The sequence below is a fragment of the Brachyhypopomus gauderio genome, chromosome 3 (genome assembly GCF_052324685.1).
Source record: "Brachyhypopomus gauderio isolate BG-103 chromosome 3, BGAUD_0.2, whole genome shotgun sequence".
Classification (NCBI taxonomy): Eukaryota; Metazoa; Chordata; class Actinopteri; order Gymnotiformes; family Hypopomidae; genus Brachyhypopomus; species Brachyhypopomus gauderio.
This window is the reverse complement of record NC_135213.1, coordinates 7,069,611-7,081,211: the sequence shown is the minus strand read 5'-3', so window position 1 is coordinate 7,081,211 and position 11,601 is coordinate 7,069,611. Positions and strand designations below refer to the sequence as shown.

The window sequence follows — 11,601 nt, the reverse complement described above, 5'->3', positions numbered from 1 at the left end:
GCCCCATGTGCAGAGTCAGATGGGCAGTCTTACGTGTGCCTGATTGTTTTATGTTAATTGAGTATTATAGGAGGACCTATCAGTAGGTCCCTGGCTCCAGGCTCCACCCATCTCCAGCCTCGGTCATTAACAACGGACAGATGACCAAGAGGGAAGGACTATACAGAGACCAGTGAGCCTCCCGTGTGTGTGTGTGTGTGTGTGTGTGTGTGTGTGTGTGTGTGTGTGTGTGTGTGTGTGTGTGTGTGTGTGTGTGTGTTTCAGAGAGGCAGTGGGTGTGCAGTAGTACCTCAGGTCCAGTCAGGCTGTAGAGACAGACACATGCTGGGCTGGACATAATTGAGGATGCAGTTCTGGATGGGAAACAATCATGGGACCCACATACTGGTGTTGGTGGTACTGAGAACACTCGGTGTGCTGGGATTATCTGCGCAGAGTGAAGGTAAGAACACCAGTCCATCTCTGAACCATTTAAATCCCAAAATCCAGAGTGTGAGGTCAGCTTAGGTTACCCTAACCCTAACCCAAGATCTAGAGTGTGAGATTAGGTTAAGTGACCCTAACTGTAACCCTCAGAATTCTGTGTGAAAGTGTTATTAACCAGCTCTGGGCGTATAGTCATGAATTTTATGGGATTGGTATTAGAATTAAGGTAAGGTAGGGTTGCAGCGGTAACCGGTTTCACGGTATATCACGGTATTAAAATGCACGGTTATCATACCGTGTGCGTTTGCTTATTACCGGTAAAAAGCAAGCCAGCGGAGAAACTGACCCGCGCATGCGCAACTCCGCTCTGGTTCAGCTACTCAGCACAGCGGTGAGAATAGCAGAAAGTGTATCAGAATTAACAATTTTTTTAACAAAAAAAGCTAAACTAATGTCAGCGGCGAAAATGACGTAATCGCGGTGACTCCGCCCGTGCGCGAGGGTCTCACGCGCTGTCGATTAGCGAGGTCGTGCACCTCTCGAATTTTGTAACTGCGCGCGCCTCAGCGCAATGAACAAAGTCATATTTGCAGGGTTCATACACCTTTACAAGGTGGAATTAAAGCACTTGTACGTCATTTTAAAGGTCCGTTTCAATATTTCCCAGCACCTTAAACTTAATAAAGTTACATATTTATACATATACTCGAAATAATTCGCTTTTTCATCACATTATTTAATGGTTGTTTATTTTCAAAACGCCCAATCTTAACGTCTTCACGTTCTCTCATGTTTCGTCCTGGAATTACAAGAGGCTCGTATTTGTTAACGTAATACAAAAGAACTGTGCGGAGTCGCGCGCTACGGTCACTAGTGAAAAGAATAAACCTAGCTTTTTATGGTCCTTGCTTTCACTGGATGTGAAAGACGCCATTAATTGACATGCGTTCATTTTCAAATTCTAACGTGCCTATTTTTCATATGTTAAAACCAGACTCGGTGTGAAAGCCTTAAAATAGAAATCTCTATTGTGATGATGTCAGAAATAAATCCTCTCTTTCTGCAGTATCTGGTTATATTCTAACTTGGCAGTACAACGGACGTTTACAACAGTTGTTGATCACTGACCCAGGTTGAGTTTATCAGATATTAAATAATTTAAACTTAAATAATTGTACTGAAATCCATGATTTAGGTTTCTCTAATTTTGCAGTATTTATATAAACATGTTTACAGCTTATTTTTTTTAAAGGAGACATTTTGTATACAATAGTTGCAGGTTTCTACAATAAATAGTTAATTGAACAAAAAAAACTTGTTGTAATTTCTTTAAGGGTCAGTGTATCTTTTATAATATACAAACTAACTGTGATACCGTGATAACCGTGATACCGCGGTATTTTCTGAGACGGTTATCATACCGTGAAAATCTCATACGGTTGCAACCCTAGGTGTAAGGGTAGGGAAGGAGTTAATGTTAAAAGGATCAATATGATTATCAAGAGTAAAAAAAATCATCATGCAATTTCAATCCTTTCATCAAAAAAATTTAGTGCTGTGTTATAAACATTAATGGCAATGTGGGGTCCAAGCATTTTGTTCAGCAGAATTTTAATTGCATCATTTGAATTCTTATAGTAGACCTATTGAAACCTATAGGTATTGAAACCTAGTGATAATATATACTAAGCTAACTAAGCTAATATCTACATTTCACTTTTTGTGAGTTTAAAATGTTTAGTGGCATTACAGTTATGAACATTTCAGTTTCAGTCTGAGATGCCAAAAATGTCTAACCCTACTCAGTGTGTGTGTGTGTGTGTCTGTGTCTGTGTGTGTGTCTGTGTGTGTGTGTGTGTCTGTGTGTGTGTGTCTGTGTGTGTGTGTGTGTGTGTCTGTGTGTGTGTGTGTGTGTGTGTGTGTGTGTGTGTGTGTGTGTGTGTGTGTGTGTGTGTGTCTGTGTGTGTGTGTGTGTGTGTGTGTGTGTGTGTGTGTGTGTGTGTGTGTGTGTGAACCCATTTGGATGCCTCACATTTGTTTTACAATCAGCAGGAGGTACAACTTGAAAACACTAACACACACACACACACACACACACACACACACACACACACACACACACACACACACACACATATAGACACATACCTTTATGTGGAGACAACGGTCCATCAGTCCCATATCCTGTACATGCAGGTTAACCTCGGTACATCCAGGTTGTCCCTGTAAATCTAAGCACTGGGCAGCTTCTGTGCTGTAGCATAAAGGTCTCTGGGACACAATGATGTTGATGATGATGATGATGATTATAATGATGTCCTCACGTGCAGCTCACCATAGCTCCAAACTACTGCCTGATTGGTGGATTTGTATTATCTATAGGTTTTGTAACAAACAGATGCCAAGTAAGCAGAATCCAGGCAACTGTGGCATCACTCTGGTTAATAGGGACTGAATAAAGGGTGTTTGATTATGAGCCGTCATTTGTTATACTGAGCTATTTCTGTTTAAAGAGAAAACATTTAGACCCGACATTAGCAGTTAGAAAGGTTAGTGTGTGTGCAGAGATAAGGTGACGTGTTACAGTCAATGTCTTTGTATTAGAGTATGTGTGTGTGTGTGTGTGTGTGTGTGTGTGTGTGTGTGTGTGTGTGTGTGTGTGTGTGTGTGTGTGTGCTTGTGTACGTGTGTTTGCATTACAGACAGGGTGGGGTGTGTGTTGGTAGTCTGTCTGGAGCCTCTGTGTATTTCAGCTTCATTAATGGAGGTTAAATGAGCAGACGCAGCAGCAAAGCAAATACACCAACAGTCACACGCATGAACGCACACACACACACACACACACAGTCTCTCTCTCACACTCGCACGCACTCACACACACACACAGGGTTAGAGTTGGAGTTAGTCACACATGGTAAAACAAGAGAAAATGGAAAATGTGTTATTTACAGGACATTATGATATAAAATGACACTGACAGTTGTTACAGGACACATGTCATCTCGAACTGTGTTAATAATACCATGAGAATAAGAATGTCTATGTACATACTGTAATCCCAACCCTAACCTAATCCTAATCCTAAACCTAAACCTAGAATGTCTGTGTATTTTCATTCTATTTTCATTTCATTCATTCAATTCTGTGTATGTATGGTATGATGTACTCAGTGGAGTGAGAGTCAGACCTGGTTAACAAACTGCATGGCATCCAGAGAACAAGTCAATCTCACACTGTTACACAACCTCAAACTATTATACACACAATGTCAATCTGTTACACACACAATCTCAAACTGTTACACATTCTCAAACTATTATACACACAATGTCAAGCTGTTACACACACAATCTCAAACTGTTACACAATCTCAAACTGTTACACACGCATTCTCAAACTGTTACACACGCATTCTCAAACTGTTACATTTCGGAGCATTTCTGCAAATATTCTCTATTATTTATGTTCAAACCAAAGTATACAATCAGCATACATGTTGGATTTGTGAAATAATTAGCAATTTGGTGTTGTTGTGCCATGGTGGTGATGTGATAATGCAGTCCGGTCCTCTGTCGTCAGCAGCAGTAAGCACTCTGGGTGCCATTCTGCTGAGGAATTCTGGGAAAGTGGATAGAATCCAGAAGACAGGAAGTAATGCGACAGTTCCTCAACGCATCTTACGGTGCTACTGTCACCACTGCCATGAAGAGTCCAGCAATAACACCTGCAGGTAACACACACGCACACATGCACACACACACACACACCCTCTCACACTCACCCTCATTACTGTCCTGGCTCATTGAAACTGACGGGTGTGTGTGCAGGACAGATGGCTACTGCTTCACCATGGTGGAGGAGGAGAGTGGAACAGCTGTCCTGACATCAGGCTGCTTGGGGCTGGTCGGGTCTGAATTCCAGTGCAGGGTGAGTAAAGGCCTGATCTAAGGTCAGTCTGTGTACAGAGAACTTATGACACTGATTAAATACATTACTCTGTATTACTCTAAATACATTACCCAGTCCTGTGTTTCTCTCCCCTACTTTTCACCACAATGGACTATGTGTGTCTTCAAATTCAATTGTGTATGTGTGTCTGTGTTTGTGTGTGTGTCTGTCTGTGTGTATGCATATGTGTGTATATATGTGCATATGTGTGTGTGTGTGTGTGTGTGTGTGTGTGTGTGTGTGTGTGTGTGTGTGTGTGTGTGTGTGTGTGTGTGAGAATAGGACACAAGGAATTCTCATCATGGGAGGGTGCTAGAATGTTGCACAGATCAGGACTACTGCAACAAAGATCTGCATCCTACACTCCCCACTCTCAGTAACCCCAGTGAGTAACACACACACACACACACACACACACACACACACACACACACACACACACACACACACACACACACACACACACCCCACTCTCAGTAACCCCAGTGAGTAACACACACACACACACACCACTCTCAGTAACCCTAGTGAGTAACACACACACACACACACACATACACGCAAACACACACACCTACCTACAGTCCCCTCTCTCAGTACCCCCAGGGAGTAACACACACACACACACACACCTACCTACAGTCCCCACTCTCAGTACCCCCAGGGAGTAACACACACACACACACACACACACACACACACACACACACACACACACACACACACACACACACACACACACACACACACACACCTACCTACACTTACCTGTCTCATTATTCCAATGAGTAACACACACACACCTACCTACCTACACTGCACTAGCTCAGTACCCACAAAGAGTAACACAAATACACTCACACACACAGACACACACACACCTATACTGCCCTTTATCAATACCCCCAATGAATAAGTCTGCATTGTGTGTGTGTGTGTGTGTGTGTGTACCCAGATGAGGTATATGGAGATGTTCATCATATTGCTCTCCTTATCTCAGTGACTGTGTGTAGCTTCATCTTCACCCTCCTTATCCTCATCTTCTATTTCAGGTGAGAAACTCACTTACACATATGGATGCACACACACATACAAACATACATAAGTACACATATATGCACATGCACACACACACACACGCCCTGCACAGACCAGTACAACCAAGTGCACAGATTAACTGGTGATTCTCACTGAAGTGATTTTAGTTTACTTTTTGTTCATACACAGACAATGGAGACATTATTCTCCTTCTATGGGATACAGGCAGAATTATTAATAATAATAATAATATAATAATAATAATAATAATAATAATAATAATAATAATGAAATAGAAATTTTACATAAAATGAAATAAGAAAAAAACACTTGTATGCTAAATAACTCTCTTATTCATAGTTTCATATAATTTATCAGTTAAAAGATTTATCCAGATCTTAACATACACCTATCTCACACCTATCAGTGTGTGTTTGTGTGTGTGTTCGTGGGTGTGTGATCAGGTATAAGTATCATGTAGCTACTCTCCACTACAATCTGGATCTGGTGCAGGATGAGAGTTTCATTCCACCTGGAGACACCCTCAAAGACCTGATCGAGCAGTCACACAGCTCTGGTTCCGGATCAGGCCTCCCCCTGCTTGTGAGCCATGCATAATGCACTCTTATTCCCACGGCTAATGAAACGTGTGTGTTTATGTAGTACATGAGGCTTGGGATGTCCTTTTGTTGGTGAATAATATATTTAGTGTATAGTATAAGTACAGTATAATTTTGAGAGTATTTGTCTGAATACATAATCAGTGTGTATTTCTGTGTGTCTGTGTGTGTGGGGTGGATGTCTGTGTGTGTGTGTGTGTGTGTGTGTGTGTGTGTGTGTGTGTGTGTGTGTGTGTGTGTGTGTGTGTGTTACTCACTGGGTCTGGTGAGTGTATTTGTCTATGTATGTGTGTGTATCTGTATTTGTGTGTGTGTGTGTGTATCCGGTGAGTGTATTTATGTGTGTCTGTGTATATGGGTGTTGTATTTGTGTGTTTTTCTGTTTTGTGTGTGTGTGTGTGTGTGTGTGTGTGTGTGTGTGTGTGTGTGTGTGTGTGTGTGTGTGTGTGTGTGTGTGTGTATCTGGTGAGTGTATTTATGTCTGTGTGTGTGTGTGTGTGTGTGTGTGTATCTGGTGAGTGTATTTATGTCTGTCTGTGTGTGTATATATATATGTGTGTGTGTGTGTGTGTGTGTGTGTGTGTGTGTGTGTGTGTGTGTGTGTGTGTGTGTGTACAGGTACAACGCACAATAGCGAAGCAGATCCATCTGGAGTGTCAGGTGGGTCAGGGGCGCTACGGTGAGGTGTGGCTGGGACGCTGGAGGGGGGAGAGAGTCGCTGTTAAAGTCTTCTTCACCACCGAGGAGGCCAGCTGGTTCCGTGAAACCGAGATCTATCAGACTGTCCTGATGAGACATGAGAATATTCTAGGTAACACACACACTCAACACATGCATACTGCAGACACACATATGCACATTCACACACATTCAAGATCTCACAAGCACATATTCACACTGTCACAGGCACACTCACATGGATACTCACACATACAAATATACTGTACAGTGGCAATGTAACTAGTGATAATGAAATTACAGTGAGGGGTAATAGAAATGAGGGGTAATGTAGCTACAGTGAGGGGTAATAGAAATGCAGTGAGGCGTTCCGAAGCCATGCAGTGTCACTGTGCTCTCACAGGTTTTATAGCAGCAGACATTAAAGGTACAGGCTCTTGGACGCAGCTGTATCTGATCTCGGACTATCACGAGAACGGCTCTCTGTACGACTTCCTGAAGTCCTGCACCCTGGACGTGGCGACAGCGTTGCGGCTGGCTCTCTCCGCCGCCGCCGGCCTCTGCCACTTGCACACGGAGATCTTCGGGACGCAGGGCAAGCCAGCCATCGCCCACCGTGACCTCAAGACCAAGAACATCCTGGTGAAGCAGAACGGGTCGTGCTGCATCGCCGATCTGGGTCTCGCCGTGCGCCTGCTCAGGTCAGACCTTCAGTTATACAGCCTCAAGTCTTTCTGTGACGTTGAGAAATGTGATGGGTGATGTGAGTGTAGATATTAGGGGTGACCTGCAATAGTCGCTGATTCGACTATAGTCGACTATACCCCCTAGTCGAGTATGAATGTCATAGTCGAATGTACCATTCTAACTGCATGGGGGTGCCCAAGGATGCTGCTAAGAATTAGTTGTTACATGAAATGTCTTTGTTTTCGTTATATATAGCCTTTTGTCAAATGAAATCATCCTAATTTCTGTTAATAAATATTTTATGATGATATTTGCGCATTAACAATAGGCATCTTCCTTACTACACATTAATAAATCACACCCTGCAGTTGCACAATCCAAATGAGCGGAGCTGAACACGCTACAGAATACGCGCAGCATCTGCCGAGATTATAAAGGCTACTAAAAAACTTATAAAATATTTTGAAAAAGATAAAGATGACTCAAACAAAGTAAAGTGCAAGTTATGTCATCAACGTCTTTCATTTCGCACGACAACAACCAACATGGCATACCATTTAAAACGCGTAAGGCGAAAAAAACAGTTCAGCCGTTTGTCGTTTCGGTGTCGTCTCGTTTCGTCGCGGTGCGTCTCGGCAAGTAAGCCTATAAACATTTTTTGTTGTTGTTTGCTTTTAAACCCCGTTACTTGAACCTTTCCTTATATATTTTTGCTGTTGTGTGGCATTTTTTAAAAATATTTTCAGGCAGGCATATTTTATTTAAAATATTTTTGACATTTTGCACAGTGACAGTTCGATATGCGCAATGCGCACTGACGGTTAATGTTCTCTAACGTTAACTCTAATGTTCTCAAAAAAATAAAAAAGTAAATAAATTAAAGCTGAATAAACCAACCTACCGTGTTTATTCATTTATCTGAGGTTTTTACTTTGAAGAGGAAAAAAGTTTTGAATGAGAACGGGATCCCGTTTAAGGTGCTCTAAATAAAAAAATTAAAATAAACCCGATTCGACTATTAGTCGACTAAAGGGAAAAGCTGACGAATCAGATTCGACTATGAAAATCCTTAGTTGAGTACACCTCTAGTAGATATTAGTTCATTGGCAAACTTCAGGTGGGCCTGCACACGTGCCTTCTGGAGCAGGTGGAGACACTACAGGATTTTAATCCATTATGGTGTAGTGTGTTCCTTGACTTTTCTTGACTGGTGACTGTGGTCCCAGCTGCCTTGAGATCATTAACAAGCTCCTCCTGTGTAGTTGAGACTCATTTCTCACCTTCTCCATGATCATTGATACCCCACCAGGTGAGATCGTGTGTGAAGCCCCAGACCAGGAGGTCGATTGATGGTCGTTTTGTGTTTTTTCCATTTTCAAACAATTGCACCATCAATCCTTCTCACCACGCTTCTGATGGTCTTATAGCCATTCCAGCATTGTGCAGGTCTTACAATCTTATCAATCTCAGCCCATTCTAGCCTTGTGCAGGTCTACAATTTCCACTGTAGATATGCAATTACAAGTGTGCACATGTATATGTATGGGTGTATGTGCATGTATGTGTGTATTCTGTATACATATATACATGTGCATGTGTATTTGTGTATGGTTTTTGCACATGTGCATTTGCCTGTTTGTGTACATGAGAATGTATGTGTTGTGTGTATGTGTTGGTGCTACTCACTGGCAGGAATGAGGTTGATGTTCCTCTGAACACGCGTGTGGGCACTAAGCGCTACATGGCCCCTGAAGTGTTGGACGAGACTCTGAACAGGAGCCATTTCCATTCTTACATCATGGCGGACATGTATAGCTTCAGCCTGGTGCTGTGGGAGATATTCCGGCGGTGTGTGTGTGGAGGTACAGCCTTGCTCTCTGAGTAAAACACTCTGATCTGTAAATAACTCACACTCTCTCACTCCCACTGGTGTGTGTGTGGAGGTACAGCCCTGCTCTCTGAGTAAAACACTCTGATCTGTAAATAACTCACACTCTCTCACTCCCACTGGTGTGTGTGTGGAGGTACAGCCCTGCTCTCTGAGTAAAACACTCTGATCTGTAAATAACTCACTCTCACTCCTACTGGTGTGTGTGTGGAGGTACAGCCCTGCTCTCTGAGTAAAACACTCTGATCTGTAAATAACTCACACTCTCACTCCTACTGGTGTGTGTGTGTGGAGGTACAGCCCTGCTCTCTGAGTAAAACACTCTGATCTGTAAATAACTCACACTCTCACTCCTACTGGTGTGTGTGGAGGTACAGCCCTGCTCTCTGAGTAAAACACTCTGATCTGTAAATAACTCACACTCTCTCACTCCCACTGCTGTGTGTGGAGGTACAGCCCTACTCTCTGAGTAAAACACTCTGATCTGTACAAATCTCTGGTTCTATAAATACACAGCTGTGTGACTGGTAAATGCAATAACTTTCTAATGTAGTTTTATGTGTAGTCCAATGTTTTTGGCAAATTGATTATGCCTGTGTGATTGGTGATTTGATCTTAGCAGTTTATGACTTTTTAATGTGGTGCACTATGTAAGTAAAAGTTAAATATTTGTGTGATTGCAATTCAATAGATAGGTTTATGTCTAGGGCTGTGTGATGATTGGCTAATCTATACTGTGTAGTTGGTAGTATAGATCTGTGTTCTGGGACAATGGTAGTTTTATCTTAACTATATTTGGTAGTTATACTATACTACTATACTACTATACTATACTATAATTAGCTGTATGATTGGGTGTTTGATCTTAAGTGTGTGTTTGATGGTTTGATCTGTTTGTATGTATTGATTTTAGCTATGTGATTGATAGCAATGCAGTGACTGCTCTGTATGATTTGTTTTTGATCATGTGTGTGTATTTGGTAGCTTAATCTTTCTGTGTGATTGCTAGTTTGGTCTTGTGTATGATTAATAGGTTAATCTTACCTGTGGTTGGTAGTTTGGCCTTTCTTTGTTATACGTAGTTTGGTCTTTCTGTTTAATATGTAGTTTCACCACAGCTGTGTTTGGTAGTTTGGTCTTTTGTGTGATGGGTAGTTTGATTATCTGTGTGGTGTGTGCAGGTATGGTAGAGGAATCCCAGGTGCCCTACCATGAATATGTCCCTACAGACCCCTCTTATGATGACATGAGGGATGTTGTCTGTATGAAGAGAATACGCCCTGCTCTCCCCAACCACTGGAGTGGTGATGAGGTACATACACACCTTTCACACACACACACACACACACACACACACACAAACTAATATACACCCACACTGTAATACATACAATAACGCACATACATACTTTAGTACTCAATGCTGTTTGACCCTGCAGTGTCTACGGCAGATGGGAAGGTTGATGGTGGAATGTTGGACCCATAACCCTGCCTCACGGCTCACGGCCCTGCGTGTGAAGAAGACGTTAGCCAAGATGTCTGAGGCCCAGGATGTTAAACTCTAACACTGATCCACCTCAAGGTGGCCCACTCTGACCTGCCTGGGCATTCACAGTCGTCACTGCTGATGTGAAGATGCTTGAAAATGAAACGCTGATGGTGGTTTGAAGTCTCTAGAGCAGTCGGCTGGTCCTACTGTGCTTCTATTACTATGAAGCTTTAGAGGATATCAGCCTGTTTGAAAACTAGCGCTGTCCTCATGAATGATATCATCCACTGATCTACATGGGTGGTATTTTCCCTGTGACCACCAGGAGGCACTAGAGTGGGTTTAAGTTTGTTGTTTGGCCCCATTTGAACAAACCATTGTGGTTTGGTTTCTTCCCTCAGAATGAAGGTGGAGTTGGTGTAGTGTGTACTCTGTACATCAGCCTGTGCAGTATATGTTGAGATATCTGAACATGTTTTTTCTTTTTTCTTCTTCTTTTCCCATCTTTTTAAATGTTAAATACTATGGAACTCTGATGTGTGCTTAGAAACACAAAATAAACTGAACAGGCAGTGAAATTAGTAAAAGAGTCACCAAATGTTTCTATGAGGCAACTGGGTGCATCTATAGCACAAGGGCATGCGAATAATGAATGGGACTTTAACATGGAAAACACATGTGTATAAAGGGTCTATAACATGGAAAACACATGCTTATAAAGGGTCTATAACAGGGGTGCCCATTACATCGATCGCGATCGACCGAAGGAAGTGTTGGTCGATCTCGAAGGAATGCGGGTAGATCGCATGACATCAAAAAGTAGTGGA

The 11,601-nt window shown here is 42.3% G+C and overlaps 1 protein-coding gene across 1 annotated transcript; it reads left to right on the top strand.

Moving 5' to 3' along the window:
• The first annotated feature begins 212 nt into the window (after positions 1-212).
• On the top strand, positions 213-11,350 carry bmpr1ba (bone morphogenetic protein receptor, type IBa). Its single transcript, XM_076999189.1, has 11 exons — positions 213-442; positions 4,009-4,156; positions 4,254-4,353; positions 4,657-4,759; positions 5,330-5,426; positions 5,877-6,015; positions 6,651-6,843; positions 7,114-7,411; positions 9,090-9,259; positions 10,467-10,597; positions 10,725-11,350. Exons 1-11 carry the CDS (start codon positions 346-348, stop codon positions 10,848-10,850), a joined length of 1,602 nt encoding a protein of 533 aa, XP_076855304.1. The 5' UTR covers positions 213-345; the 3' UTR covers positions 10,851-11,350.
• Positions 11,351-11,601: the final 251 nt, after the last annotated feature.

Coding starts and splice junctions, on each gene's coding strand:
- bmpr1ba (XM_076999189.1), top strand. CDS start 346: ATGCAGTTCTGGATGGGAAACAATCATGGGACCCACATACTGGTGTTG. Junction 443..4,008: donor ATTATCTGCGCAGAGTGAAG/GTAAGAACACCA, acceptor TGTCGTCAGCAG/CAGTAAGCACTCTGGGTGCC. Junction 4,157..4,253: donor TCCAGCAATAACACCTGCAG/GTAACACACACG, acceptor GTGTGTGTGCAG/GACAGATGGCTACTGCTTCA.